Raw genomic sequence first — 25,314 nt, 5'->3', positions numbered from 1 at the left:
GGCCCGGCAGGGTCCCAGGAGCCATCTGGAGACTGGGAAGCAGCAGCCGTCTCAGGGAGTCACTTGCACCAGTGTGCTATTGGCTGTTCTGCCTCGAGATCCAGCCTGTGTGACCAGCTACAGAGCGTGCCAGGGTTCCGTCCTCGCCTTAGCGTGGATGTCCTGCAGGAGGAGGCTGAGCAGAGGACGAGGCCAGGCCTGGCAACTGGCTCAGCTCAGCATCCAGGATGAACCTGCAGACATTCCGGGGCCTCCTCATCCTGTCAGCCAGATGTGGGCGTGCTTGTGTGCTGATGTGTGTGCACACGTGTGTCCACACATCTCTGTGTGCTACTTGCCCGTGTGTGAATGCATGTGCCCAGTCATGTGTGTTTGCGTGGGTGTGCACACATGTGTATTGTATGTGTCCTGTGTTTTATTGTGTCTGTCTATGTGTGCACGTGTGTTCCTGCATGCCCATGCCTATGTGTGTCCCTGTGTCCCATGTACACATGTGTGTTCCTGTGCACCCAGCCATAAAAAAAATGAAATCTTACCATTTGCAATAGCATTGGTAGACCTAGAGCGTATTGTGCTAAGTGAAACAAGTCAAAGACAAATACTGTAAGATCTCACTTATATGTGGAATCTAAAGAATAAAATGAACAAGCACAACATAAAGGATTCATAGATACAGAGAACAAGTTGATGGTTGCCAGATGGGCGGGGTTTGGGGTGCAGGGTGAAAAAGGTGAAGTGATTAGGAAGTACAAATTGGTTGTTTCAAAGTAGTCACGAGGATGTAAAGTAAAGCATAGGTAGAATATAGTCAATAATATTGTTAAAAGTATGTATGTTGTCAGATGGGTACTAGACTAATGGGGGGATCACTTTGCAAATTATATAAATGTCTAACCACTATGTTATATACCTGAAACTAATATAAAATAATACTAAATGTCAACTGTAATTGAAAAATAATAAATAAGAAATAAAAAGAAACAGATGTAAAAACAACGACAAAAAAGTTTGCATACTTTCTTTGCAGGAAAAGAAAAGAGCATCCTGGCTTCAGTGGGAAAGAATTCAAACAGTGACCTAACAGAGTTAAAATGAAAGTAAGTTTACTTAGCAGAGAGTAAGCGAGCAAAGGCCACCCCCACATGCAGTGGCGCTCTCTAATTGCTAGTGGAAGACAGACCGGTTCCATCCCAGCCTAGGGTTTACCTGTGTTTTCTGCTTCTGTGGAAAACTCACTGGTATGGGGGTAGGAAGGCTAGGATAGGAAACCAATGGCAAGTTTATCTGTAACTTCAGTAAGATGCAAGAAGAATAGGGCCAGGTTTGTCTTTAACTCTTGTACAGCACAACAAGAGTGTTTCCTTTCTGTGGGCTTAGCTGTGGGAGGGGCCTCATGAATCTCTAATCTCCAGAGAGATTGCTCTGCATCACTGATTAACGTCTGTCTGCCCAGCTCTGTGTCTGGTGGCACACAGGCAGCAGGCTGGGAACCCAACCTGCTATCCTAGCTCCTTCTGCAAAAATAGTCCTCATGCCTCTTCTCTAGGTGACTTTCTTTCTACCTTAGTTGTAAGACATTTGTTTTTCCATATAATACTTTCGTCAGAAGAATCTAAATGCTTTCTAGTTTTTATGATGATTACTTCTTTGCCTTGTGATGTATTGAGCTTTTTTTCTTGATTTCCAGTCACATGAGGTTTTCTAGTTTTGTTGTTGATGTTGCTATTGATTTCTAACGTAATTGCGTTTTGGTCAGAAATGTGCTCTATATGACACAAAGCGTAGGAAACGGAATTAGGTAAGTGATACTTGTCTTGAAGTGAATTTTCATAAATGTTCTATTTGTTCTTGGGGGGTGGGGAAGAAAAGAAAAATTACTTGGCAAGCACTGATTCTGACAGAAACCTTTGTGGTCCCAGGCGACAGAGGCCTGGAGTTTATGAGAAAGGGAGGGGCAGTTTCATCTCTCAGGGAAGCCACTGGAGCAGAAACATAGTGATGCTGATTCGAAACAGTGTTTTTAGTTTTCAGGCCCAGAGTCATAACAAGTGCTTTCTTGTTACCTTTGCAAAGAGTTGTTTGGGATACAATGTTGCTTTAGGCTCAGTCCCGAGGTTGTTTAGCCTTGTTAACATCCCAAAGGTTTGAGGAATAAGGCAACAAGGAAAGTGGTTCTTCTGGGATGGCAGCTCCTGCTCCATTTGGAAGTGTCTCTATTTATGTTCTTTTTTACATTTCTAATATTAAACAATGAAATAAATGTGAGCTATACCTGCATTTAAGAGAGGAATAAAAACAAGTAAGATCATTATTTTCCAAGCCTCTTGTTCCAGTTCAGGGTCAAGGGGTACCAGAGGCTCTGCTGGCAATTCAGGGCAAAAAGCAGGAGCCCCCTGGACAGGGCACCCTTCCATCGCAGGGCCACTCACACCCAGCTACGCTCACTCATTCAGACTGGGGCAATCTGGACACGCCAGCTCATGTACACATCTTCGGGGTGCGGGAGGAGACCGGAGGAAACACACACACACACACACACACACACACACACACACACACACACACGGAGACCGTGCACATGCCACACAGACAGTGGCCCCAGCCAGGAAGTGATTTTGTTCTCAGTAACTTATAATGACACAATGTTGAACAAAATGTGGTTATTCAAGGACCTCCTGTATTGCCGGTTTTTTAATCTTTATTTTCCAGATATAAGGAAACTTTTCCTCCTGTTAACTCTGACTTACAGCAATTTGGTAAATTACACCTTTGAAAGCAGAATTCAAACATTTATCTTTTTCTCCCTACCTGATCTCACCTGAGCCTCCAGGAGTCAGGGCGATCTCAGAGAGGTGCAATGGCTTTTCTGTCAGGGGCCTCTCTTCCTGGGACTGTGTCTGGGGGTCCAGCCCCAAGTCTGAGGGAGAGGTGGCAGGGGCCCACCTGCCTGTCAGAGCCATGCCTAAGGGACCTGGTGGAGGTGTCGTGTGCCCTGCCATGATCCCCAAACCTCCGCAGACATCGGGCCTATGAGCCCTGTTCCACAAGTCAGGAGGTTCTCTGAGCAGCACCCTCAGGCTCATTTCCTGCAGTGAAACTGGTATCAGAATCCACAGGTGTTAGTGGCACAAAGTGGGAGCGCATGTTAAGTCCTTTGCCCCACCCCCAGAAGAGTCCACTGATTTGCACCAAGATGTATTTCCAGTGAGGGGAGGGGATCAGGGGAGTCCTCGGCTGGTTAAGGGCAGATTGGGGTCGTGATGGGGTTGTGTTGGTGGGAGCGGGGGGGCAGCCTTAAGCATAGTGTGCCTTGGCCATCATCGAGGGGTACACAGCTCAGGGCTTGCAGAGGCCAACTCTAGGCCATCTGCCCCCAGCAAGCCAGGAAGGGGCACATACCCCAACCCAGGGTTTATTTTTAATTTATTTTCCAAAGCTGGCCAGCACCTTGAGTTGTGGGTGAGGAGGGCGGCCCCTTCTTGGGGCACAGAGTCCTATGAACAAGGAGAAGTTGTACCTATGCCCCCACCCAGCCTCTCCTCCTTAAGCTGCCACACCCCCACCACCACCCCGCCTGTAAGACCTCCACGTCCTCCTCTCCTGCTGGACAGAGGCTAAGACTCTGCACCATGCAGCTGAATTTCAGTGGTCTGCAGGCCCTGGTGATGGGCGGGGAAAGGTAGGTGTGAGTGGGGCAGGTGGGGGTGTGGGAAGAGCGGGCAGAGAGCAAGACCCCAAGCCTCACAGGCCCGTGTCGGGATCTGCGAGTCCCTTTGTGCCTCTCACAGCTTGCCCCGCCAGCGGTTGTTCCCCACCCTACCCACCATGGCCCCCAGACCTGTGCCCAGGCTGCTCCCCACTACCCAGCAGATCCCATTGGGACAGAACACCGGTCAGTTCCACCTCTACACTCCGTCCATGGCCTTGCCCACCCCACAGCCCATCCCCCGTCCAGGCCCCGCAGCTGACCGTCCTCTGCTTGCACACTGTGCTGCCATGAGACCCCGCCCTTGTGGTCCCCACCCACAGTGTCCTCCCCTGAGTTGGGGTCGACTTGCCTAAATTAGTAAACGGAGGCCATTCTCCTGGAACCGGCGGGAGCCTTGCTCTGAAGGGGCACTGGGCGAGGCTGGTGCGAGACGGGGCCGGCAGGGTCAGGAATTGTGGGTGGGCACACATTTCATCTTCCATGAGGGGGAGAGTGCAAATCCTGAAGCCAGCCAGATTCCACCGCCCAGCCCGCTTTGTGGCCGTAGGACGGAGATTCCCTCACATGGAGGAGATTCCTCTTGTCCATTCCCCTCCTGCAACACCCAGCCAGCCCTGGGCACCTTCCCTCCCCTGAGGCTCTGTCCTGGCTCCCCAGCCCAGCAATGGGATCTAACCGCTGCTGGTCGAAGAGGGTAGAGGGTCTGTGGAGTCCAGGGAGAGGCCTGGGCCCTAGGCCATCCCCAGGGAACATGGGACAAGCTTGAGGGGCTGGGTGCCCGGCCAACCTAATTTATCCAACACCTACCACCCCCCCGCCCGCCCCCAGTCCAGCTCCTCTCCAGGCACACCTCCCACCACAAGATCACCCCTGAGAGGGCAGCCCACGCTGGGGAGGAGCTTCCTACTGTCCCGGCCGGAATTCAGGCACAGCAGAGAGGGTCTTGCAGCCCTGCGCGGTGGTTCCAGTTGTGCTGGCCTGGGTCAGGCCCTCACGTGGCATGTGCCATCCGGAAGGCTGGGCATGGGTGTCAGTCAGCTGGGCTAGGACTGTGTCTGGGCCGGGGGCAGGGGATGAAGGGCTAGGGTGGAGCCCTCCAGGCAAACATACTGCTGAGCTGGCAGAGTACAGGGCATACAGTGGGGGTGGGGAGTGCTGAGGGCGCTTCTGGCTAGCGGGAGGGCCTCCCAGAGCAGGATTTGCGCCAAAGCTGGCTTGGGTCAGTCTAGCTGGCCCACCAAGGATTGCAGGACAAGTGAAGGGGTTTGGATATTATTCTGGGGGCAAGAAGCCGCTGAGGGATCTGCATGTGGGTCTTTCAGGAGGGACATGCTAGGTCTCTGGCAGGCAGAGAGCAGGGTCCAAGGTTGGAAGGATCCGGCAGGGTTTGCAGGGCGGCGGAGGGTGCATGCATGTGTGTGTGTGCGCACGCTACACCACAGGCCAGGCTTCATGGGGAGGACTCTCTTTACTGTCTTCCAGGGGCCTCTCAAATCTGTGCCTCCTGCTGTCCCTGGCCACCCTCTCCTCTAGCCTATCCACATCTCTGGGCCCAAAGCCCCAGGTGACCCAGAGGTCTTGGAATCGCCAATTCCCTATTCCTGGCCACAGAAGGTCCTGGGGGCAGTGGTTCTAGACTTTCCCACCATGACCCACAGAGCAAAAAAGCTTGTGCAGGGGGAGCCAGTGCACACGTGGGCATGTGTACTTCTGTAACTGACCCTAAAGCCTCAGGAAGCCCTTGCCGGCCGCCGCATCCCCCATGGTCCTGTCCCGCCCATCCTATGCAAGATTTCTAAAGTGCTGGTGGTCTTGTGGGCTGCGGGATGATTTGGGGGACCCTCGTGGGCATTAGGTACTTCTCCAGGCTTACTTGGTTGTCCAAACTCTTTCCCTCTAGGCACTACCAGTGCGCCACTCCAAGGAATGGGGGCGGGAGAGCATGCAGCAGTCCTTTTTGCCAAATTTTTTTCTTCTCAGAAACAAAATAGGAGGGCCGGCCCAGTGGATCAGGAGGTTGGAGTTCAGTGCTCCTAACGCCGAACGCTGCCGGTTGGACTCCCACATGGTCCAGTGGGCTCTCAACCACAAGGTTGACAGTTCGACTCCTTGACTCCCTCAAGGCATGGCGGGCTGCGCCCCCTGCAACTAAGATTGGACACGGCACCTTGAGCTGAGCTGTCGCTGAGCTCCCGGATGGCTCAGTTGGTTGGAGCGCATCCTCTCAACCACAAGGCTGCCGGTTCAACTCCCACAAGGGATGGTGGGCTGTTCCCCCTGCAATTAACAAGCGCAACTGGACCTGGAGCTGAGCTGCACGCTTCACAACTGAGATTGAAAGGACAACTTGACTTGGAAAAAGTCCTGGAAGTACACACTGTTCCCCAATAAAGTCCTGTTCCCCTTCCCCCAATAAAATATTAAAAACAAAACAAAACAGGAAATGTTAGCATTGAGTATTCCATTTACACGTTCTTTTTGGTATTAACTACCATACCTTTTTTTTTTTTTTTTTTTTTTGTAATACAGTAATCCTCTTGGCAGGGAAAAAAATGCTGGCGGAGACCGGCTAAACCAATTTCACGCCCAGGTGGATGGGTCGCCCTCCTGGCAATTTGAAGAGCCCCGCCCCAGGACCCTGACTGCCCCGCCTCAGCTGCGCCCTCTCTTTTTGGCCAATCGCTCGGCAGGGGCCTCTATTTAAATGTCCCCGCCCGGCGCCCTGCGATTCGCTTCGCTGCACCCCCGCTCCGCCCAGTGTCGCCCCGCGCCTACCCGCCCCGCGCCCTGGGGACTCGGCGTTCCCCAGGCCTCAGCTTGTGGTTGGACGGCAGCAATGGCAACGCCGGGCAACACCGCCTCGGAGCTGGGGCTCGCCGGCCGCCGGGCGCTCGTCACCGGGGCGGGCAAAGGTGGGCCGGCGGCCGAGGATAGCTGGGGGCGGCTGGGGAGGGGCGCCCGCACTGATCCGCTCTCGCCACAGGCATCGGGCGCAGCACGGTCCAGGCGCTGCACGCGGCTGGGATGCAGGTGGTGGCGGTGAGCCGGACCCGGGCCGACCTGGACAGCCTGGTCCGCGAGGTAGGCGCCGACTCGTCACAGCCCAGCCGGCAGCGGGTGGCGCCGGGGGTGGGTCGGGACGCGCGGCGCCAGGTGCGGGGGCTGACCAAGGACCCCCAGCAAACCCTCGCAGGGCGCGCGGACTCCGTGGGCCCCCGAGTGGCCGACAGAATGGCGACGTCCCTGGGCTTGGAAGGAGGAAGAAATGGCTGTCTTGCATGCCTCGGCCAGAGGCTCAGGCGCAGGGAGGAAATGGGCTTTCGGGAGGCGGTGCCAGGCGCCTGGTCCTGAAGCCCTGCATTGCCTAACCGCCTAGAGGCGCGTTAACTCCCCTCCCCCTTCCTCAGACTGGGATTCTGAGCCCCAGGAAGGTGGCTGGCCCTCGGGGACCCCTGAGTCCTCCCCTTGGTGGGCTGAAAGGTCACCCACACCAGCCCCGCTGCCTCGCTGTGCCCCTTCTTGGGCATGGAGACTGGTAGCTGTGCCCTCACCACCTAATACGTACACACAGTGCCCCGGGGTGGAACCCGTGTGCGTGGACCTTGGTGACTGGGAGGCTGTGGAGCGGGCACTGGGTGGCGTGGGCCCGGTGGACCTGCTGGTGAACAACGCCGCTGTGGCAGTGCTGCAGCCCTTCCTGGAGGTCACCAAGGAGGCGTTTGACATGTGAGCCCGGAGGGGACGGGTGCAGGAACCCTGGGGTGTGGGCTGCCCCTGCAGCAGTAGCCCATCCCTGACCAGGGTCTGTTCATTTGCCTGCAGCTCCTTTGACGTGAACCTGCGGGCTGTCATCCAGGTGTCCCAGGTGAGCTGCCTTCAGGGCAGGCATGGGAACTGCTGGGTGACACCAGTTTAGCCTCACTCGCTTCCCTCTGTGATTCCAGATTGTAGCTCGGGGCTTGATCGCTCGGGGAGCCCCAGGGTCCATCGTGAATGTGTCCAGTCAGGCCTCCCAGCGTGCACTGAGGAACCACACCATCTACTGTGAGCCCAGCTGCCCTGGCCCCACCCCCACTCCCGCCTGCATCCAGCTCAGGCCCCACTCATGCTGCCCCTCACAGGTGCCGCCAAGGGTGCCATGGACATGCTGACCAAAGTGATGGCTCTGGAGCTCGGGCCACACAAGGTGAGTCCTGCCGGGGTGCCTCCCATCACCCAGCCCGTGTGCCACATTGCTGACCCCTGCCTATCCCAGCACAGATCCGGGTGAATGCAGTGAACCCCACAGTGGTGATGACAGCCATGGGCCAGGTCAACTGGAGCGACCCCCAGAAGGCCAAGACCATGCTGGACCGCATCCCACTGGGCAGGTTTGCTGGTGAGTCAGCGGAGCCCCCGGCCTGGGTGAGGGCTGGGAGGAAAGGATGGAAGGCAGCCCTCTTCACCCACACCCGGCCCCACCCCGCCTGCAGAGGTGGACAACGTGGTGGACGCCATCCTCTTCCTGCTGAGTGACCGGAGCTCCATGATCACAGGCTCCACTCTGCCCGTGGATGGGGGCTTCCTGGCCAGCTGAGCCCCTCCACCCCTCCACCCACACAGCCCTGCTCCATGCTGAGTCCTCCCCACCCCCACACCCCCATCCCTCCAATAAACACGATTCTTCTGCCCAGTCTGCACACTGATTCCAAGGCGGCCGGCAAGTGGCCAAAAGATGCAGAGCTGAGGGCTGGTGTAGAAGTGAGTCCCAGGTGGGGAGGCACCCACTCAATTCATGTCCCAGGCCTGAGGTTTTTCACATCTGGCCAACTTTCTGGCACGGGCTGGGAGGTGGGACTTTCCAGACCGGCTCCCGAGGGTGGTGCATTTGACCGAGGCTGGCCTTTGACCCTGTCCAGAGGCCTCTGGGCTGGAAGCAGTGGCGTTTTTAACGAACAGCTCTGGGAGTGCAAGTCTCACATGAATGTGGGTCAATAGTCCTCACAGTTAATGAACAAAAGTGAAACAAGGGGGAAGTATGTTGGAACTTCATTAATTTGTCAGTGACCCGAGCAACATCTTTGCTGAATCAGATGACAGTTCTCAGATACTGGGGACATTTCCTCAGCTTTTTGGGTTATTCATAGCGTATAAGGACAACAAACACGGCACACTTTCCATCACTTGAAGTCTACGTAATCAAGCCCCAGCTGTGGAATTTGCCGATTCCCATGGTGTAAATACTCGCACCAGTTTGACATTGAGAGCACAGCTGGGAGCGATGTGCTGCCCCCCCCCCCTACGGTTTCCCCAGCAGATCCAGCAGGTATAAATAACCCTGAAAGCATAACTAATGGTAACGTGCAAAAGTTGGGAAGTGATGTATTTTGTTTCTAATACAACTAACTAAGTTTATGTAATTAAGTATGGCTGTTAACAACTGGCTAGCGAAATTCCTGAAAATTTAGCAATTGGCTCTACCCAGCCAGTGTGAGCCCCCTCTGCACGCCACAAGGGGGAGCCGAGTATGGCCTTCTGATCACAGGTCTGCCTCGGTGTTGAGTCCCTGGACCATGGCTGTTGGGCCTTCCCAGGCTGACCCCACTCTGTTTCTGACTTTAGCCACGCCCGGCTGCCCAGTGGCCCTTCCATTCTCTCCTGCCCACATCACGTCTGTCCTGACCTTCACACTTTTGTCTACACTGGTCCTGTCTGTTTGCCTTTTCCCCTGACTTTTCTACGTGAATACTCAGCTCAGTGGCCCCAGCCTGGGCGGGTGGAGGGACTGGGGGAGGCTGCCCAAATGGCTCCAAGGGACTTGACTGCGGACTGTTCCCCACCATACCTGCAGTGGAGACCACCTCGATCCTGTGTGCCCCTCCCAGAGGCCCGAAGTCAGCACTGGGGGCTTTCTTTGTCCAGAAGAGGTTAAATACACTCTCTCACTTCGATCTGGGCACCTCTTTTGGGGACTGAGACAGCTCAGCAAGCTGTTTTCTCCCCTATTGTCCAGGGTGTGGGGTCAAGCTCACCCCCTCTGGACCCTTGGCTGGGGGGTAGTTAGGGGCAGGCAGGGGCGAGCAGGCAGGAGGTGTTGATGGAGAAGGTTTATTGTATAAAATAAGAAAGGGCTGCCCCATCTGGGGCGCAAGGACAGAACCCCCCTCCCCCATTGGGGAAGCCCATCCTGGGGCTGCCCGGGACCCACCCCTGCAGCCTGAGGGAGACCCTGCTCCCTCCTGGACTGTGAGGGTCAGGGAAGGCTGGAGCCCAGCCCCCAGAAAGGGGAGGCAGAGCGGCCAGGACCCCATTGCCCCAGCCCAGCCCCATGCTTCTTGCCCCTCCCCACCCCCACCACTCCCCACAGCAGACTCAGGGACACTGGACACTCAACACAACAGCAGACACAGGTGGGCGGGGCTGCCCCCCAGAAGACGGGCTCTAGAAGACTGTGCACTTCTTCCCTGGCTTTTTCACAGGGGGCGGGCAGAGCACAGCCCGGATGGCCTCGTCAAACACTGTCTTCAGGCCCCGCTGAGTCAGGGCAGAGCACTCCAGGTACTTGACAGAGCCTGGGGACAGCGAGGGAGGGGCCAGCGAGGGGGTGGAGCGTGAGTGGGGGGTCACTGCAGGTGGGGCAGCCTGGTGTCCCCCCCCCCAGAGCACACCTCCATTGCCTCTGTTTCCCTGCCATTGGCAGGCCTGGCGGAGCCCACTCACCGATCTCCCGGGCCATGGCCAGGCCCTGGGGGTATGTGATGGGCGCCAGCTTCTTGTCCCGAAGCCGCTCAATGGTGTCCTTGTCATCACGGAGGTCCAGCTTGGTGCCCACCAGAAGGATGGGAGTGTGGGGGCAGTGGTGCCGCACCTCTGGGTACCACTGTGGGGATGGAGGCGCTGACCCTACTCCTCGGGCTTCTCCCCAGCCTGGCCAAGAGCAGACCACGGCTCCTCCACCCCTACACGCACACTTAGCCCTTCCTGCTTACTTGGTGGGGGATAAAAATACCCAGCCAGGAAGCTTCAAGGCCTATCAAGCTTCCCTTCTCTGAGAGCCTTGCTTACCACCCCTGACCCAACCCTGCTCTCTCACCACCCCTCCGGGGCCATCTGCAGACCCCCTGCCAAGCAGAACAACCGTGTGCCACCAAAGGCCAATTTGCCTGTATAGTCTTCAGGCCAGAGACCCTGTCCTGTCAGGACAAGTCCTCTGGAAATACCTCCCCCCCACCCATCCCACCAGCCCACCCCACCCCACCCCCCACCCCCACCGCTGTGTTCAGCTGCGCAGCCCCCAGCCCTGCCCTACCTTGGCTCGCACATTCTCAAAGGAGGCTGGGCTCACCAAGGAGAAGCAGATCAGGAAGACGTCCTTGGGAGGGAGAGAGGGGCCCAGGTGGGACTGCTCAAGGAGGCTCCAAAGGGCCCTTGTCCCCCCTGCATCAGGACCTCGGGAACCCCACCCACGCCACCCAGCTCCTGGGGCTGGCCCTGTCGTCACCTACAGTTTGGGGATAGGAGAGTGGTCGCAGCCGGTCGTAGTCCTCCTGCCCGGCGGTGTCCCACAGCCCCAGGTTCACTGGCTTCCCGTCCACCATCACATTCGCAGAGTAGTTGTCAAAACTGCAGCGGCAGAGCAGGAAGGGTCAGCCTAAGCCTCGGGTTCTCAGGCCTGCACATTACTGGAGCTGTCAGCACCCGCTGGGCCTGACCTCCAAGTCCAGGGGAGCCCCTGTGCAGTGCCCACCCACCAGCCCCGCTCACACGGTGGGGATGTACTCTCCCGGGAAGGCGTTGGTCGTGTAGCTGATCAGCAGGCAGGTCTTCCCCACGGCGCTGTGGACAGAGCGCAAGCCCACTTTGCTCCCAGGCCGCCTCAGCCCCTCTGCCCAGCGAGGAGAGCCCCCTCCCATGGAGCCACAGGCCAACTTAGGGTTCCTGGGGTGGGGACAGGGGTCCCAGCGCAGCAGTCCCGCAGCAACCTAGGGCTGGGAGAGGACGACCAGGGCGGGCGGGCCTCCCGACAGCGGAGTGGTGGGCGCGGGCTGGGTGGGGCAAGCCGCCTCAGAGCCCCAGGCAGAGTTCCCGCCACCGTGCCACCAGGAGGATGGCAGGGGAGGGAGGGAGGGACCAGCTGAGGGTTCTGCCCAGGTAAGAGGGTTGGCCCCACCCACTGGGAGGCCAGGCGCCGGCCAGGGGGGGTACCGGGCAGCATCAGGTGCGCCTGGGCTGGAGGCCTGGCCCAGCGGCCGGCCGGCCAGCCAGGACCCCGCCCCACCGCGCCCTCCTGCGCCACGCGCGCCGCCCGTCTGGCTGGCCGCGCCCCGGAACCGTGCGCCCAGCCCAGCCAGGGTCGTCCGGGCCGCCTCCGCCCCGGCCCGCAGCTCCGCGCCGCGCACTCACCCGTCGCCGACCACCACGCATTTGATGGCCTGCATGGGCGCGGGCCGGGCGGGCGCGGCCGCGAGCCGAGCTGCGGAGAAATGCCCGCGCCGCAGCGGCCGCGGACCTGAGCCGAGCACCAAGCCGAGCGGCCGGAGACAGCCGAGCACCGCCGAGCGCCAGGAGCGGAGACAGCCGAGCGCGGCCGGCGAGGGGCGCGGGCTTTCCGGAAAAATCTGAAGGAGGCAGGACCCGGTGCACACACCCCCAGCTTGTCCCCCAGTCCCGGCGGCGACGGCGGGGAGGGGCGGGCGGTCTCTGTGGTGAGATACAGGGCTCGGTGCATGGGGGCTCCCTGAGGCCCCTGTGACCCCCGCCAAGGGGGAGTGCCGGCGATTCCCACGCACCTGCACATGCGTTGGGTGGTCTGTGTGCACGTGGTTCCTTCCAGTAAAACCACGGTGTAGGGGCAGCGGCCCACTCACCCTCTGGCCAGGGGACAGCTGGTGACAATTCAGGTGTTTGCAATTCAGGTGTTTGCAGTCCTCCCAAGGTGGGCAGCCCGGGCCCACTGTTCCCGGCCCCTCCTGTATGCTGCAGCTCTACTCTCCCTCCCTGGCAGCAGTCCATTAGTAGGGGTGACCCAGCCACACGGGGGGGGGGGGGGGGGGGTCCTTTCCTGCAGGACCCAGCAGAGTCTCCTGAGACCCTGCAGTGGTTGGGAGCACGGGATGAGGTAGTAGAAGAAAGGCACAGGGCTCAAAATATATCACAAAGTGCAAAAGTTCTGTATTTCAGAGCACCCCCAGTGAGCGGTCAGTGCCTGCTGCCTTCGCAGTTACATTGTAAAAGGTGGTTGTAAAACACGGGAGGGGGGCTGGGATAACTCAAAACACCACTCCCCCAGATTTCCATCCATCATGGGCTCATTTTCTCAAGCACATTGGTGTCTGATGCACTGGCCACTCCAGCCTTCTTGGTCAGCCAGGCTCCGCGCTGACCCGGTCAGGCACCCAGGTGGTGAGCTGCAGCAGAACCACTCGCTAATCCATCTTGGCACTGATTTCCAAGCACACCCGCAACGACCTATCCCCGAGAGCCACTTTCCTGCCACTCCTGAAGACTGCCTGCCTCCCCTCACTTTTGAGGGTTCAAAGCCCTCAGTGGGGACCCCTGCACGTAAGCCAGCACAGCATTTTGCAGGAAGCTGGCCCTCTGGGCCTCCTCATCCCGAATCCTGGCCATCTCTGCCTCCTTGAGCCGCAGCTTCTCCCGGAGAGAGGCGTTCTCGCTCTCCCTGTCCAGCAGCGCCTCCCGGTGGTCACTCGCGATCACTGCAGGGGAGGAAGAGCAGAGAGAACCACTGGGTGCTGTCTGGGCACTGGCCACTGGCCACTGAAGTGACCACCGGGAAGCCAGGCGGGTCTTGCACAGGATCCGCTGGATGCAGACACACTCAGCTCCCCATGCCAGCGCCTCTGGGAGTTGAGACCCAGGCTCAGCTGCAGCCCAGCAGCCTGTCGGCTAACCCACCAAGGTGCTGCAGAGGTGGCATGGAGAGGCTCGGGGTTCAGCTCACCTTTTAGCTGGCGCTCCAAGGCTGCCACCTTCTCTCTCAATGCTTCCTGGGCCGCCAGCTCAGCCTGCAAGCGGCCATTCTGCTCCTGAAGCTCCACCCGCACCCTGGTTACCTCAGCCACCTTTTCTTGGTCCTTGTTCCTCAGCTCCTGCCAGGCATGGTCAGTGAGGTGTCAGCTGGGCGCCATGGGCACCCCGGGGGCCCTCAAAGTCCCAGCTACCTGCTGCAGCTCCTCCAGCCGCCGCGTCAGGCCCTCCACCTGCAGGCCCAGCTGGCTGGCCTGCGCCTGAGCCTCAGCCACCGTCTGCCTCTGCTGCAGGCAGGTGCCCTGTGCCTCGTCCCGCGCCTGTGCCAGCAGCCGCAGCTTCTCCTCCAGGTGACCCAGGCGCTGCTGCTGTGGGCGCACAGAGGGGCTGGTGAGCAGCAGGGGCCGCACGGTGTGGCCCAGAGCTCAGGTGTGCAGTGGCTGTCAGGTAGGGGTGACCTCCTCGGACCCAGAGGAGCTTTCACTCAAGTCATTGTTTATTGATCCGACCAGGCTCAACTTCCATGAGCCTAGCAGGGAAATCCCTTCCTGGCTCCCCTCCCCCTGCTCCCAGGAGGACTCCATCCTGCCCTCTGGTGCAGATAGCCAACCCCCTTCCCCCAGCTCAGGGACGGATGACAGTGGCTTTGTGGGGAGTAGTACCTACGAGACAAGTGTCCTGCTGTGACTTCCCTACCCCCTGCACCCCTGGAGCTCCTGTCCCCCAGTCTCCCTGACCCCCATCTCCCCCTACAGAGTCAGCGGGGCAGCTCACACCAGCTCCTCAGGCCCCACTCTGGTGGACACTGTGGGCAGCAGGCTGGGCTCACCTCCTCCAGTCGGACTTGGTTCTTGGCCTTGATGAGCTCCTCCTCGGCCTGGCCACGCTCGCTGAGTGCCACGGCCTTCACTCGGCTCAGCTCCTGCACCGCAGACAGCAACCACTGAGCCTGCGCCTCTGGCCCCCACCAGCCCCTAGGGCTTTGCTCACTAGGCGAGATGTCCACGGCCAAGGGAGTCCTCATGCCATCTTACTAAGTCCCTCTGGCCTCACGGGGACATTGGTGGGTGGGTCCCCAAGGGGGCTTGATGAGGCAGAGACACAGAAGGGGTGTCCAGCGCAGCACGTGCTCACCTCCTCTAGGGACAGCCGCACAGCCTCCAGCCTCTGCACTCTCTCTTGCATGGCCCTCTCGGTCTCCTCCAGATGGCGAGTCATGTGCTCCACCTGGCCAGGTGCAGACAGGTGCGGGGCTACAGGCCGGCTCCCCACCCTGGGAGGCAGGCCAATCTTGGGGACCCTGTTCCTTGCAAGGGGCGGCCCTGAGTGGCTTCATAGGAAGTGGAGGGCACATGCCAGCACCACGCCCCAGGTGGCATGGAGCACACAGCCACCTGTGCCGTGGCCCCAGAGCAGCTGGGGTCCCTCCTAGAGTCTGGTCAGGTTATGGGTCTGGTATCTGCTGGGGATGGTGGAGAATCGCCACCCCGCACCCCAAGGCTGGTGAGCGGAGCCCGGCCAGGGGTGTATTTTGGGGACACTAGGCCACAGTGAGACATCTGCAGGCCCCAGGCGGACAGTGGAGGGAGAAAGAGGCACATGACACCACTAAGAAGGCACCTCCTTGAAGCGCAGATGCTCCGAGTCCTCCAGGCTCTGCCGAGACCTCTTCTTCTCCAGTTCCAGGCGCTCTGGAAGCCCAGGGGAAAGCGTGGAGGGGCTCCTCGGGGTGCCGCATTCCCATGCCCGCATGCCCCCATCCACCCCAGACCATGGGCTCCCGTCCCCAGGGCCCTCGGTGCACACCCTCAGCCTGGATGGCCCGCATCTTGAGCTCAGCCGACGTGTTGGTCAGCTCCTGTCTGGTCAGGAACAGCTGCTCCTGCTGCGACTTCACCTTCCGCTCCAGCTCGTCTACCTGGAAGCCCGCACCGTGGGAGGAAAGGTTTGGCCCAGCCCATACCCACCCCGGGCTCACGGGGACCTGGCCCCACACCTCCACACCTGGTTTCGCAGAAGCAGGTTCTTTTCATTGGCAGCGGACAAGTCTCTGAGCAGCGTAGATTCCCGCTCCGCAGCTTCCTAAGAGTGAGAAGGGAAAGGGCACCACCGGTCACCGGCCACCACGCACCGCCTGCCTGCTTGGCACCCGCCACGCTGCCTGCCCACCTGCTGCTCCAGCCTGTGCTCCTTGGCCTGCCTCTGTACCAGGCTCCGGTGCTCCTGCTCTGCGGTGGCCAGGAGCTCCCCCAGGTCCTGGGCCTTCTGCTCTGACAAAGCCAGGGCAGCCTCGGCCATCTGCAGCCTGCAAGGAAGGAAGGGCTAGCCCCACCCCAGCCCCTCTGTGAACCCCGCCACAGCCTTGCAAAGGCCTCCTGTTCTCAATATTGCCAGGCCACTATTCACCCCACCTAGTGCTTACCTCCTCCAAGAAGCCCTCCGGGGTTCTCATGCAGCCACTTCCCACTTTTACCTTGTACATGGGGACTCAGGTCCTTGTCACGTGAGCATTGTCTCTAAAGTGTTGTGAAAGTACCCTGTCCCCCTCTTGCCCCTCCTCCACTCACTTGGCCTTGAGGGCATTGACGATGGACTGCCTCTCATTCAGGGCTTCCTGAAGCTGCCCGATGCGTGCTGCCGATGTCCTGTGGGCAGAGAGCAGGGTCAGACAAACCCAAACCCCAGAGCCCTCCCGGCACCCAGCCCTGCTGGCAGCTGCCCTTCCTCCCACTTATTTCACACTTCAGGTACTGGGCTGAGGAAGTGCTCTGTGCTCCCTGAAACCTCCAGCCAACTTCCTCAGAAAGCACACGCTATGACCTCATCCGTAGGCAAGTGACAAGGCTCAGGTTAGATCCCCCCGAGGCCGGAGCCAGGGCCTGAACCCTGGGTACTCCAACCAAACCCCAGCCCTGCCTCCCGCGGCCCTGGGCCAAGCTTGCCTGGTGCTTCTTGCCAACTCCTCTCGCTGCTTATCAATCGTCTCCATCAAGTCCAGAAACTGGGGACAGACACAGCCAGAGATCTGTCAGGGCCCAGAGTCCGCCTGCTCCCGTGAGGTGGGAAGGAGAGTAGACACCCACCAAGGCAGCAGGACAGCAAAGGAGGATGTCTCTTGCACATGGAGGCCCAGATGCCCCCAGAGGAGCCTGTCCACCTGCCTGGCTGGAAGGGGTCAGACCAAGAGACCACACCGCCTGGGCCTGGGTGTCAGCCGCTTGGAGAGAGTCCAGGGCCCAGAGAAAGGAAAGGTAGCCAAGGCATAGAGGCCTTGGGGGGCCCTTCATTCACGCAGCCAGGGTGGGGGCCAGGGTGAGGCTCTGTGGTCAGAGGCAGCCCCATTCTCACCTGCTTGGACTTCTCTTCCTGGAGGTGCCTCACTTCCTTGCTGAGTACACGGGCGCGGGCCTGGTTCTCGCGGAAGGTGGCCTCCCGGTCCTGGTTGTGGTCCATGGCTTGCTCTGTCAGAAGGAGCTGAATTACCCACCAGGGGCTGCTCAGTCTCGGGGGTGGCCAAGAGCCGGCCCCGCCCCATGTCCAGGAGCCAGCCATCTGGGAATCACGACTATGCGAGGTAGTGTCTCACCCACAAATCTGGTAGACCCCTAGTGCACTAGGGATGAAAGCCTTCAGTGGGGGGGGGGGCAACAGTGGGGCCAGGAACCTGGGAGGCACCAGGTACAGGGGACATGCACATGGAGAGGAGCACTTGGGCTCCCTCCCAAAGGTCAAAGGTGGCTGTTTGACTTTTAACAGGCAGCATTTGGAGAGGGACCAGCCAGAGGCTGCTGTGGAGTCACTATTACAACCGTTGGGGTGACCCAGAGGCAGGCCAAGAATGGAGAAGCTGGAGATGACACAGGTTGGGTAGAACCAAAGGGAGGTGGTGACCTGTGCAGAATTCCAGCCAAAGCTTGGGCTCTCGGGTTGCTGGCGCTGCGGGCAGGATGAGGAGCCACAGGGAGTGGCAGAGTGTTTTGCTGGGACCGCGGCTGAGCTGTCCAGGTCATGGACAGGAGGAGACCATGCAGGCTGTGGCCTGGACCTGGTGGCCCCATTCCCACACGGTTCTTGGGCACAGCCACAAACTCAGGTGTGATGAGGGCAGATGCCACTTGAGGCAGCAGCACAGCCATCAGGGCAAGGCCCCAAGCCACATTGCCTCAGCTTCCTCATCTGTGAAATGGGTGACCCTGCCCCCCCCCCCCCCCCAGTGGTGGATTTAAGAACAGAATACGCAGGTGTCAGGAATGAAAAGTGTGGCCCTGGACAGTGAGTGCCATGCCAGCCTGCTGCCACCTCTCCTTCTGCGAGCTCTCACCCTCCCTCTTCCTCTGTTTCTAACTTAGGCTGCCATCAGGATGCGTCTGCATGCCCCCTGGAGGCTGGGCCTCCAGCTTTATTCATGCCCCTACCCACGGCTCTGAGGACATCGCTGGGGACGCTGTTCCCAGCCAGCTCCAGCCTCCACAGGGTTCTGTTGCTCGGCAGAGAGCTCACCAGGGCCCGGCCACCCAGGAGGCCGATGTTATTCCAGCGCAAGTCTGGAAAAGATATCTGTTATCACCAGACGGAAGGCACCTGGGGTGCGGGCCCAGCCCGAAAGCTTCCCTGGAGGAATCGCCCACAGAGCAGGAGCCGGCCTGGTTCTCCCCACCCCCTTCGCCACCCCTTGCTTCGGGAAGCGAGACAGCGGTCTGCCAGGGCCTCACCCAGCTGCTGGAGGCTGGTGTTGCTCTTCAGGGCCAGGGCCAGCTCCTCTGCACCCTTGTGACTAATCTGGTTGTTGCGTAGGTCCAGCTGCCGCAGGGTGCTGTTGGCCGCCAGGGCGCCGCAGAAGGTGGCAAAGGCATCTTCCCATGTGCCCAGGTTGTTCCACTCCAGGGTGAGGCTGCGGGAAGGGCGGACATGAGCTGCGTGGCCCAAGGAACGCCCTGCTCCCACGGCGTCCAGGGGGCTTGAGGAGGGACGCAGGTCTGGGGTCTCCAGCAGGAAGCCTCGAGTCCCGTGAGTATCTTGTACCCGTCCACTCCCCACAGATGGACAGATGGTAAACAGACAACTGGCCGGAAGGAGTGAAGGAATGAACTCTTGGGTTGCAGAACCCTGTCCTCTGGGGCCAAGCCTGAACCTGCAGAGAAAGAGGGGGTTGGGGGCGGGTGGGGCCAATGCCACTTTACCTCTGAATGGACTTGTTCTGTCGGAGGAGTCTTCCTAGAGCCTCGGCCCCTGCAGCCCGAAGGTTATTGCCCTAGGACAGGAAGAGACAGAGCAGGCACGTTGTCCTGGCCGGACTCGGGCGTGTGTACTCCAACAGGCCCTGCAGGTGGGGTTGAGGCCAAGCATAAACTCTGGCAAGAAGGTCTGGCTCCTTTCAGACGCTTCCTTCCCTGACCGCAGGGAGCCTCCTGGTGTGGGCTCGGTCAGTGTGCTTATGGGGACACTCTGGAACTCATATTCCCACCCTCCAAACACCCACACATTCACGAGACCACCAGGAAATGGCACACAAAACCCTGTGTGCCAACAGTACTTACAGACGGTGTCTCTGTGGTCATGCCCACACCCCATGGCCTCCCTCCCCTCAGGTGGCATGCCCAAAGGCAGTCCCCTCACCTTTAGATCCAGAAACTGAAGGACAGTGTTGGCGCACAGCCCCTGGAGCAGCAGTATGGCCCCTGCGAGGGGCAGAGCAGTCACTCTCTGTCCCTGGTGGCCAGAGCACACTGTGACTCTCCTAAGGTGGGATGCTAAGGCTTCTCTTTTATAAAGAGAAATTGCTCTCTGCTCCCAGGTTTCAAGGGACCCTGCTGCTTGCCTGAACTTAGAGCACAAGGGGGACGGGGGAGTCCACCCAAAGAGCTAGATGCAATGGAGCAGCAGTGGAGCAGGGGGCCGACAAAGCCAGGGAAGGCTGCCCTGAGGCAAAGGGCTTGAACCCAAGCCGGCTATGAGGTTGCCAGGGCTGCCCGGCCCCAGCCGCCCACGGTGCCCACCTTCTTCGCTCAGCATGCAGTCGCTCAGGACGAGCTCGGTCACAAAAGCCTCTTTCTGCAGCAGCTTGCCCAGGGCCGCGCAGGTGTCAGCTGTCAGGCTCTGCGTGGCCAGGTCCAGCCGGCCCCGCGGCAGCTCGTGCAGTCGCTGCAGGACAGTCTCCTGGGGCTCGGCCCCACTCTCCTTGCACAGCCGGCTGTAGGAGCGCCGGACTTCCTCCATGTCCCTGGGGTGCCAGCAGGGCTGCCTCAGCACGCTCCTAGAGCCAGGCCTCACCGTGTGGCAGCCAGCGACGCGGGAAGCCGAAGCTGGGGGAAGGGGGCTGCTGGCCCCGCTGCAGGACTGCTCTCCTGCTGGCAGTAGGGCAGGGCTTCTCCCCTGGGGGCAGGCAGGGACTCCGAGCAGCTCAGTGTAGGGCTCAACGACCCCAGGTCCGACCTCGGCAGCCGAGGAACGAAAAACAAACTGAGTTGTTTCTACACGCGGGCGGCCCCAGGAGTGCAAGGATGGCCAGAGGACCGCCCGAGCATGGGGCCGACGCGGGAACGGAGATCCCTCGGGGCTAGGGCCTCCCGCGGCAGGGCCGGTCCAGGCATCGCGCGTACCCTCGCGCCCCCAGTAGTCGCACCACCGACCCCTGCTCCTGGCCACGGTGTACCCCGCCGCCGCGGCGCCTCAGTAACCAGGAAGAGCAAGGAGCGCCGGGAAAGGCTAGCAGAAACTACAACTCCCAGGAGGCTTTGCGGAGGAGGGGCGCTCGCCGCGGGCTAATGAGGGCGAGGAACGGGCTCGCGTTGCGGGCCTCCAGCCCGTGAAGCCGAGGCAGCGCTCTCACGGCCCATTGGATGGGGGCAGCGGGGGCGGGGCTTCTGAGGGCGCGCTCCGTGGTGATTGGCTGGAGGATCGGGGGCGGGGCTGGAAAGGCGCGCTCAGGGCTCATTGGCGGGGGCTCAGGGCTCCGGAGGGCGCGCGACACAGCGCCGGTCATGGAGGCAACCAGCTCCGGCTTCCGGAAAGTGAGAGAGGGGACGATGCTGGGGCGGACGATGGGGGTGGTGGGGACAGTGCGGCGGGACCCCACGCGTGACACATGTGTGGGCCTTGAGCCAGCCCCGGCGCTGCGTGCGAGTGCCCTCTAGGGCGAGCCCATTCCCAGAATCCAGCCACGACCCCACCCCGCGCGTCCTTCGCCCTCCGGGGGTGGAGTCCCGCGGCCCGGTGGCAGAAGGCCGAGTGGTCTGGGGCAAGAGGGAGCGGGTCTGCAGAAACGGCAGAGGTGGGCCCCGCGACGGCGGAAATGCAGGGGATCTCAGAGAGGAGCCTGAGCCTGCCCCCCACACCCCGCGGCCGCGGATCCGGCTGCACTTTTCTTCTCCCTAAACCGCTTGGCGTAGGGCACCGTTCCGCCCAGCTCGCTGACATTGTCACATAGCCGCATAGCCTAAAGCTTCCTTTGGTCTGTCCCCTGTCACTCGAGCCCTGTGCTTTGTGTCTCACCTGTTGAAGCCCAGCTGAAGCTGCGTTTCGGGGCAGCACGTTTATCTAGGTTTGGTCTGGCGTGGGGGGGTCCTACAAGTCCTTTTAGTAACCCCCCTGGCGCAGTCACGCAGTGTTATGCGCACTTGACATAGATTAGCCCATTTAATGCTTACCACCCCTAGGAGAAGGTAGTACTATCCCCAATGACCAGGGGAGAAACGAAGCAGGCCTGTGGGAAGTGCCACTCTGCGTGCGTAGCATGTCCACTGGCTCCCACGCCTGAGGCTGCGGCTAGTTTCTGAGTCTGGCTTCGTTGCTCTATCCTAAAGTGAGGTGGCACTGAGTCCTTGAATCAGGAAGGTGTGCAGGGAGGGCCTGTGGACCTTTGTGAGCTGTGGAGGGAAGGAGGATCTCAGCCCCTTGTGGGCACCTGTGTCCCTCCTGACCCCAGTGGGGACTTCAGCCTTGCAGAGGCATGGGACTGCTTTCGGGTTCACCTGTTGCCTCTTCATCACCCAGGATCATGGCTCAGCCCTGGCCCAGAAAGGGTTAATCACCTAAAAGGGGACGTCATTGAGGCTGGGTGATCCACCATGGTGGTTGTGAGACACCCCCCCACACACACACACACACCTTGTAACAGCTGGAGAGGGGGGTACAGGGCTTGGCCTTCATCAGGCCGACCTGGACAGCTCTGCAGTCCTGGCGCCACAGACTCTGGCCAGAGCTGTGCTCATTGTGGATGAGGGTGATGGAGGGAGGGGCAGTGGTGCCAACGTGCAGTGGGACAGAAGCTGAACTCATCCCAGTTCCCATCCTGCTGAGTTCATGTCACTTGTTTGGGAAGTGCCACTCCCAGTTGGTACTGACCCCTTTAGTTAGCGCTTCCTGGGGGTCTGGGAGCAGGTGGGGCAGTAGAGCCTTCTGAGCCATTCCTGGTAAGTGGCAAGAAGGACCAGCAGGTGGCACCAAGCTCACGCAGCCACTGCTGGGACAGCCAGGCCTGCGGCTTCCCCTAGTGACGTGGTAAGTTTACCCTTCTGAGCCTGGGCCACACCGGTGTTCACTCCGCTCTGCTCCTGAACTTTGCTGAGCTGCACAGGTGAAGCTGTGTGACCTCCCGTGGCTACGGGGAGGCCAGGCCAATCCCCCGCTCACCTTCCCTGCAGAACAGTCCATTTTGTTTCTGAGCTCCTGGTCGCTCGCTGCTGCTGTCCTCCTGCCTCCCCAGGCGCTCTGCTGGCTCCTGCCCTGGGAAGCCTGTCATGGTCCGTCCATGCTGCCACCTCCCAAATCCTCGTCGTCAGCTCCAACCTTCCAGAAGGCCCTTTGGCTCCAGTCACCCACCCGGCTGCTTTGCTTGGGCATCTGAAGCATGTCCTTCACTCAAATGTGTCCTAAGTTGAGCTCCTGAGTCCCTGGTCCCCAGAACCCATCTCCACCCACAGCCCCCATGTTTGTGGAGTGGCCCCATCTTTTGGGGGCTCAAGCCCGCCTTGTGGAGTCTTGGCCTGGACCCACCCACGTCCTATTCATGTCTGTCAGGAAGCCCTGCAGATACCCCCAAGGCTCTGTTCTCCATGCCCACCACCCACTGACCAAACAGCCAGGTCTCTGCCCAGTGCTGTAGTCCCCTAGTCCCCAGAGCACTCATCTCATAGGAAGACTCCTTCCTTCACTTCTCCAGGGAGGGACCGCGGATGGAACTGACCCGGCACCTGAAGCAGGTCTGGCACAAGCTGTGTGGTATTGGGCATGGACAGACCTGTGAAGGGGCCCAGCATGGGAGCAGCCCCTCACAGGAAGTGCCTTGGCCCCGGGGGTGGGAACACCAGGCTCCTGGATTCCAGGAGAGGGGCAGGCTGGCACCTGGGCTGCTCCCACCTGCCTGCCACGTGTCTAATTTCTGGTCCTGGAGGCATCCACAGGGAGGTTTCTCCCACCGCCCAGTCCCCCACTCAGAGGACAGAGGGCGTTTCAGGCCAGAAATTACAACCCCTTCCCACCCGGAACGAAAAGCCTAAGGAGTCTGCAGCATTTGGGTGGGGGGGCGGGGGCAGTGAGCCACTGACGTCCCGCTGGTCCCCCCAGGAACTGGTGAGCAAACTGCTGCACCTGCATTTTAAAGATGACAAAACCAGAGGTGTGTAAGTACAGGGGTACTGGAAGTGGGGCTCGGGGCGGGGCTCCCAGCTCTGTGTGGGCCACTGGGGCGGGGAGGACCCAGGTCAGAAGTGGGGGTGTGGGGCAGCGTGCAGCCCCTGGCCAGGCTGACACAGGGTGCAGCCTGTGACCTGCGCCTCCACCTTGCAGTTGGCGGAGATGCACTGCTGCTCATGGCAGAGCTGTTGAAGATCTTCGTCTCGGGTGAGCTGAGACCCCACCTTGCCCAGATCGCTCGTCCCGTCTCACCCATTTCCCCACATTACTCTTTAGGCTCTGTGTCCCTGGAAAGCTCCGTGTTTCAGGGGCCACAACCTCAGACTCCTGACCTGCCAGCCAGCAGGGACAGGGAGGCAGCTGGGGCCGAGGCCCAGGGGCATTGGGGTTCAAGCCCCCCAGCCTTCTGTACCTCTTGCTTCTCTTTTCATGGCAGAAGCGGCCATCCGCAGTGTCCGGCAGGCCCAGGCAGAGGACCTGGCCCGTGTGGACGTGGAACAGCTGGAGAAGGTGCTGCCTCAGCTGGTAGGTGGGCAGGACAGGGGTGAGCTCATGGGTCTGTCCCTGTGCCACCCTCCCAGGAGCAGGGCTTGGCCATGGTTGGCACCTGTGAGGCTGAGTGCTCCTGTCCCCCCACAGCTTCTGGACTTCTAGGGGTTTCCACCCTCACTCCAGCCGCCTGCCTGCGTCACGGCCCAGCCCCATGTCCACGTGTCTCCTGTGGTCTCTGGCTTCAGACGGGGAAGAGGCTGCTGATCCCTGACTCTCCTACAGCCCTGGAACCGGGCCGGTCTCAGCAAATGCACCCCTTTCCCTCACATCCTCCTCTGTCCCCGACAGCCTGACTGTAGCAGAGGTCACTGTGTTGGGCTAGGAGCCCTGGGAAGCAGGTGCCAAGGGAGAAGCGGGGGCTGTCTCCCACAGACCAGCAGAGCTGCAGCCCTGCCACCCCAACATCAAAGCTGGTGTGTCAACTCCTACCCATGTGATACTCGCTTAGAAGCTGCTTCTCTGAGCTATAGATTTGTCCTCAGAAAGCAACACCAATAAACCAAAGCTGCCTCTCAGGCCCAGCCTCTGTGTTGCCATTAATCACCCAAAGTCAAGTTGCTTCAAAGCCGACTCGCCCCCATCCATCTTGGTAGGACGAAAGCAATGCTAAGGACAGAATAATAAACAGCATGTGTAAGCCCTGCTTTGGGCCGTGAGAGGGGCTGTGAAATCAGAGCCCTTGCACACGTGGTCACTGGTCTGGAGAAGGTGGTGCTGCCACGGGTTGCCTGACTGGGGTTCCCCTGGCTGGCAGGCAGACGGGAATGAGGGTGTCGGCAGGGTCTGCTGGTGGGATGTTTGGGTGGCAGAGACCTGGAGACCAGCCACCAGGCCCTGGGCAATGCCAGGGATGGCAGGTCAGCCTCAGGCCACGCCCACCTCGGAGACTGGGGTGGGGACACACTAGAAGCCAAACCCAGGTCTGGGAGGCCTGCCTGCCCTCAGGTGCTCAGGGGTCTCCAGGGCCCGGCTCCCAGCCTCTGCCTCCCCACCCTGCAGCACCCACCTCCCTCTCATTTTGACAGTGCCCAGGACGGGAAACACCCAGAAGACTCTGGGCCGAGGTGGGACACTGGGGAGGGCTGTCCAGGTGGGACAACAGCTGCCCCACGCAGAGCCACCCCACCTGCCTTGGGGATCCAGGGGAGGGCATACGGGGCAACGTCAGCCCCCATCCCTGAGGACTGAGGGCATGGGTTAGGGGCAAGACCCCATCCCTAACTTGGCCCCGCTGGGCCCCCCACACTTTCCTCTCCCCCGCCCCTCAGGGAGTCTCCGGGCTTCAAAGCACTGGGAGCATGTGGAAGTAATTAGACCTGAAGGGAGAGGCTGGCGACAAGTGCCAGAACCCGTGCCCCACAGCCACTTTGAAGTGCCTCAGATGGTGAGGGCGGGCGGGAAACCCCAGGCCAGGCCCTGCCCCTCCAGGGTGGGGGCCGCCTTCCTCCCCTCTC

General features: G+C 60.2%; 4 protein-coding genes across 8 annotated transcripts; 2 read left to right on the top strand and 2 right to left on the bottom strand.

The window, feature by feature from the left end:
- Positions 1-6,438: 6,438 nt before the first annotated feature.
- Positions 6,439-8,381, top strand: DCXR (dicarbonyl and L-xylulose reductase). The gene is made up of 8 exons (XM_019735573.2): positions 6,439-6,621; positions 6,693-6,790; positions 7,281-7,435; positions 7,532-7,574; positions 7,654-7,753; positions 7,831-7,895; positions 7,970-8,087; positions 8,182-8,381. The coding sequence occupies exons 1-8, from the start codon at positions 6,546-6,548 to the stop codon at positions 8,283-8,285; spliced, it is 759 nt and encodes a 252-aa protein (XP_019591132.2). The 5' UTR covers positions 6,439-6,545; the 3' UTR covers positions 8,286-8,381.
- Positions 8,382-9,780: 1,399 nt separating this feature from the next.
- RAC3 (Rac family small GTPase 3) lies at positions 9,781-12,639 on the bottom strand. 2 transcript variants are annotated; one of them, XM_074320993.1, is made up of 7 exons: positions 12,478-12,639; positions 12,092-12,388; positions 11,453-11,524; positions 11,194-11,311; positions 10,998-11,060; positions 10,405-10,568; positions 9,781-10,260 (listed from the first exon to the last, which is right to left on the bottom strand). In XM_074320993.1, exons 1-7 carry the CDS (start codon positions 12,483-12,485, stop codon positions 10,200-10,202), a joined length of 783 nt encoding a protein of 260 aa, XP_074177094.1. In that variant the 5' UTR covers positions 12,486-12,639; the 3' UTR covers positions 9,781-10,199. The 2 variants fall into 2 exon arrangements, with proteins under 2 accessions (XP_074177094.1, XP_074177093.1); XM_074320992.1 differs by having other exon boundaries at positions 10,409-10,568.
- A 198-nt stretch (positions 12,640-12,837) lies between these two features.
- LRRC45 (leucine rich repeat containing 45) lies at positions 12,838-20,400 on the bottom strand. Of its 2 annotated transcripts, none has more exons than XM_019735564.2 (17): positions 19,672-20,400; positions 19,292-19,353; positions 18,856-18,926; positions 18,388-18,566; positions 18,091-18,219; positions 17,024-17,136; positions 16,618-16,676; positions 16,243-16,320; positions 15,845-15,980; positions 15,680-15,757; positions 15,482-15,593; positions 15,296-15,366; positions 14,810-14,902; positions 14,505-14,597; positions 13,870-14,040; positions 13,650-13,797; positions 12,838-13,404 (listed from the first exon to the last, which is right to left on the bottom strand). In XM_019735564.2, the coding sequence occupies exons 1-17, from the start codon at positions 19,889-19,891 to the stop codon at positions 13,208-13,210; spliced, it is 2,010 nt and encodes a 669-aa protein (XP_019591123.2). In that variant the 5' UTR covers positions 19,892-20,400; the 3' UTR covers positions 12,838-13,207. The 2 variants fall into 2 exon arrangements, with proteins under 2 accessions (XP_019591123.2, XP_019591122.2); XM_019735563.2 differs by having other exon boundaries at positions 13,870-14,043; positions 19,672-20,398.
- Positions 20,401-20,499: 99 nt separating this feature from the next.
- On the top strand, positions 20,500-24,375 carry CENPX (centromere protein X). 3 transcript variants are annotated; one of them, XM_019735577.2, is made up of 5 exons: positions 20,500-20,685; positions 23,240-23,291; positions 23,462-23,515; positions 23,745-23,833; positions 23,948-24,375. In XM_019735577.2, the coding sequence occupies exons 1-5, from the start codon at positions 20,515-20,517 to the stop codon at positions 23,960-23,962; spliced, it is 381 nt and encodes a 126-aa protein (XP_019591136.2). In that variant the 5' UTR covers positions 20,500-20,514; the 3' UTR covers positions 23,963-24,375. The 3 variants fall into 3 exon arrangements, with proteins under 3 accessions (XP_019591136.2, XP_074177096.1, XP_074177097.1); XM_074320995.1 differs by having other exon boundaries at positions 23,240-23,295; XM_074320996.1 differs by lacking the exon at positions 20,500-20,685 and adding an exon at positions 22,836-22,875 and having other exon boundaries at positions 23,240-23,295.
- The last annotated feature ends 939 nt before the right edge of the window (positions 24,376-25,314 follow it).

Source organism: Rhinolophus sinicus, linkage group LG15 (genome assembly GCF_036562045.2).
Source record: "Rhinolophus sinicus isolate RSC01 linkage group LG15, ASM3656204v1, whole genome shotgun sequence".
NCBI classification, from domain to species: Eukaryota; Metazoa; Chordata; class Mammalia; order Chiroptera; family Rhinolophidae; genus Rhinolophus; species Rhinolophus sinicus.
This window is presented reverse-complemented; position numbering and strand designations above follow the sequence as displayed.

Bases quoted from the DNA above. Each gene is read 5' to 3' on its own strand.
- DCXR (XM_019735573.2), top strand. From the start codon at position 6,546: ATGGCAACGCCGGGCAACACCGCCTCGGAGCTGGGGCTCGCCGGCCGC. The intron at 7,754-7,830 runs GTGAGCCCAGCT...TGCCCCTCACAG, and splicing joins GAGGAACCACACCATCTACT to GTGCCGCCAAGGGTGCCATG. The intron at 7,896-7,969 runs GTGAGTCCTGCC...ATCCCAGCACAG, and splicing joins TGGAGCTCGGGCCACACAAG to ATCCGGGTGAATGCAGTGAA.
- RAC3 (XM_074320992.1), bottom strand. The intron at 11,312-11,452 runs GTGAGCGGGGCT...CTGCCGCTGCAG, and splicing joins GGAGAGTACATCCCCACCGT to TTTTGACAACTACTCTGCGA. The intron at 10,569-10,997 runs GTAGGGCAGGGC...CCATCCCCACAG, and splicing joins TTGAGAATGTGCGAGCCAAG to TGGTACCCAGAGGTGCGGCA.
- LRRC45 (XM_019735563.2), bottom strand. From the start codon at position 19,891: ATGGAGGAAGTCCGGCGCTCCTACAGCCGGCTGTGCAAGGAGAGTGGG. The intron at 16,677-17,023 runs GTGAGAATGGGG...GTCTGTCCCCAG, and splicing joins AGGAAGAGAAGTCCAAGCAG to TTTCTGGACTTGATGGAGAC. The intron at 15,594-15,679 runs GTGTGGAGGTGT...GCGGGCTTCCAG, and splicing joins ACCTGCTTCTGCGAAACCAG to GTAGACGAGCTGGAGCGGAA.
- CENPX (XM_074320995.1), top strand. From the start codon at position 20,515: ATGGGGGCAGCGGGGGCGGGGCTTCTGAGGGCGCGCTCCGTGGTGATT. The intron at 23,296-23,461 runs GTAAGTACAGGG...TCCACCTTGCAG, and splicing joins GATGACAAAACCAGAGGTGT to TTGGCGGAGATGCACTGCTG. The intron at 23,516-23,744 runs GTGAGCTGAGAC...TTTTCATGGCAG, and splicing joins GTTGAAGATCTTCGTCTCGG to AAGCGGCCATCCGCAGTGTC.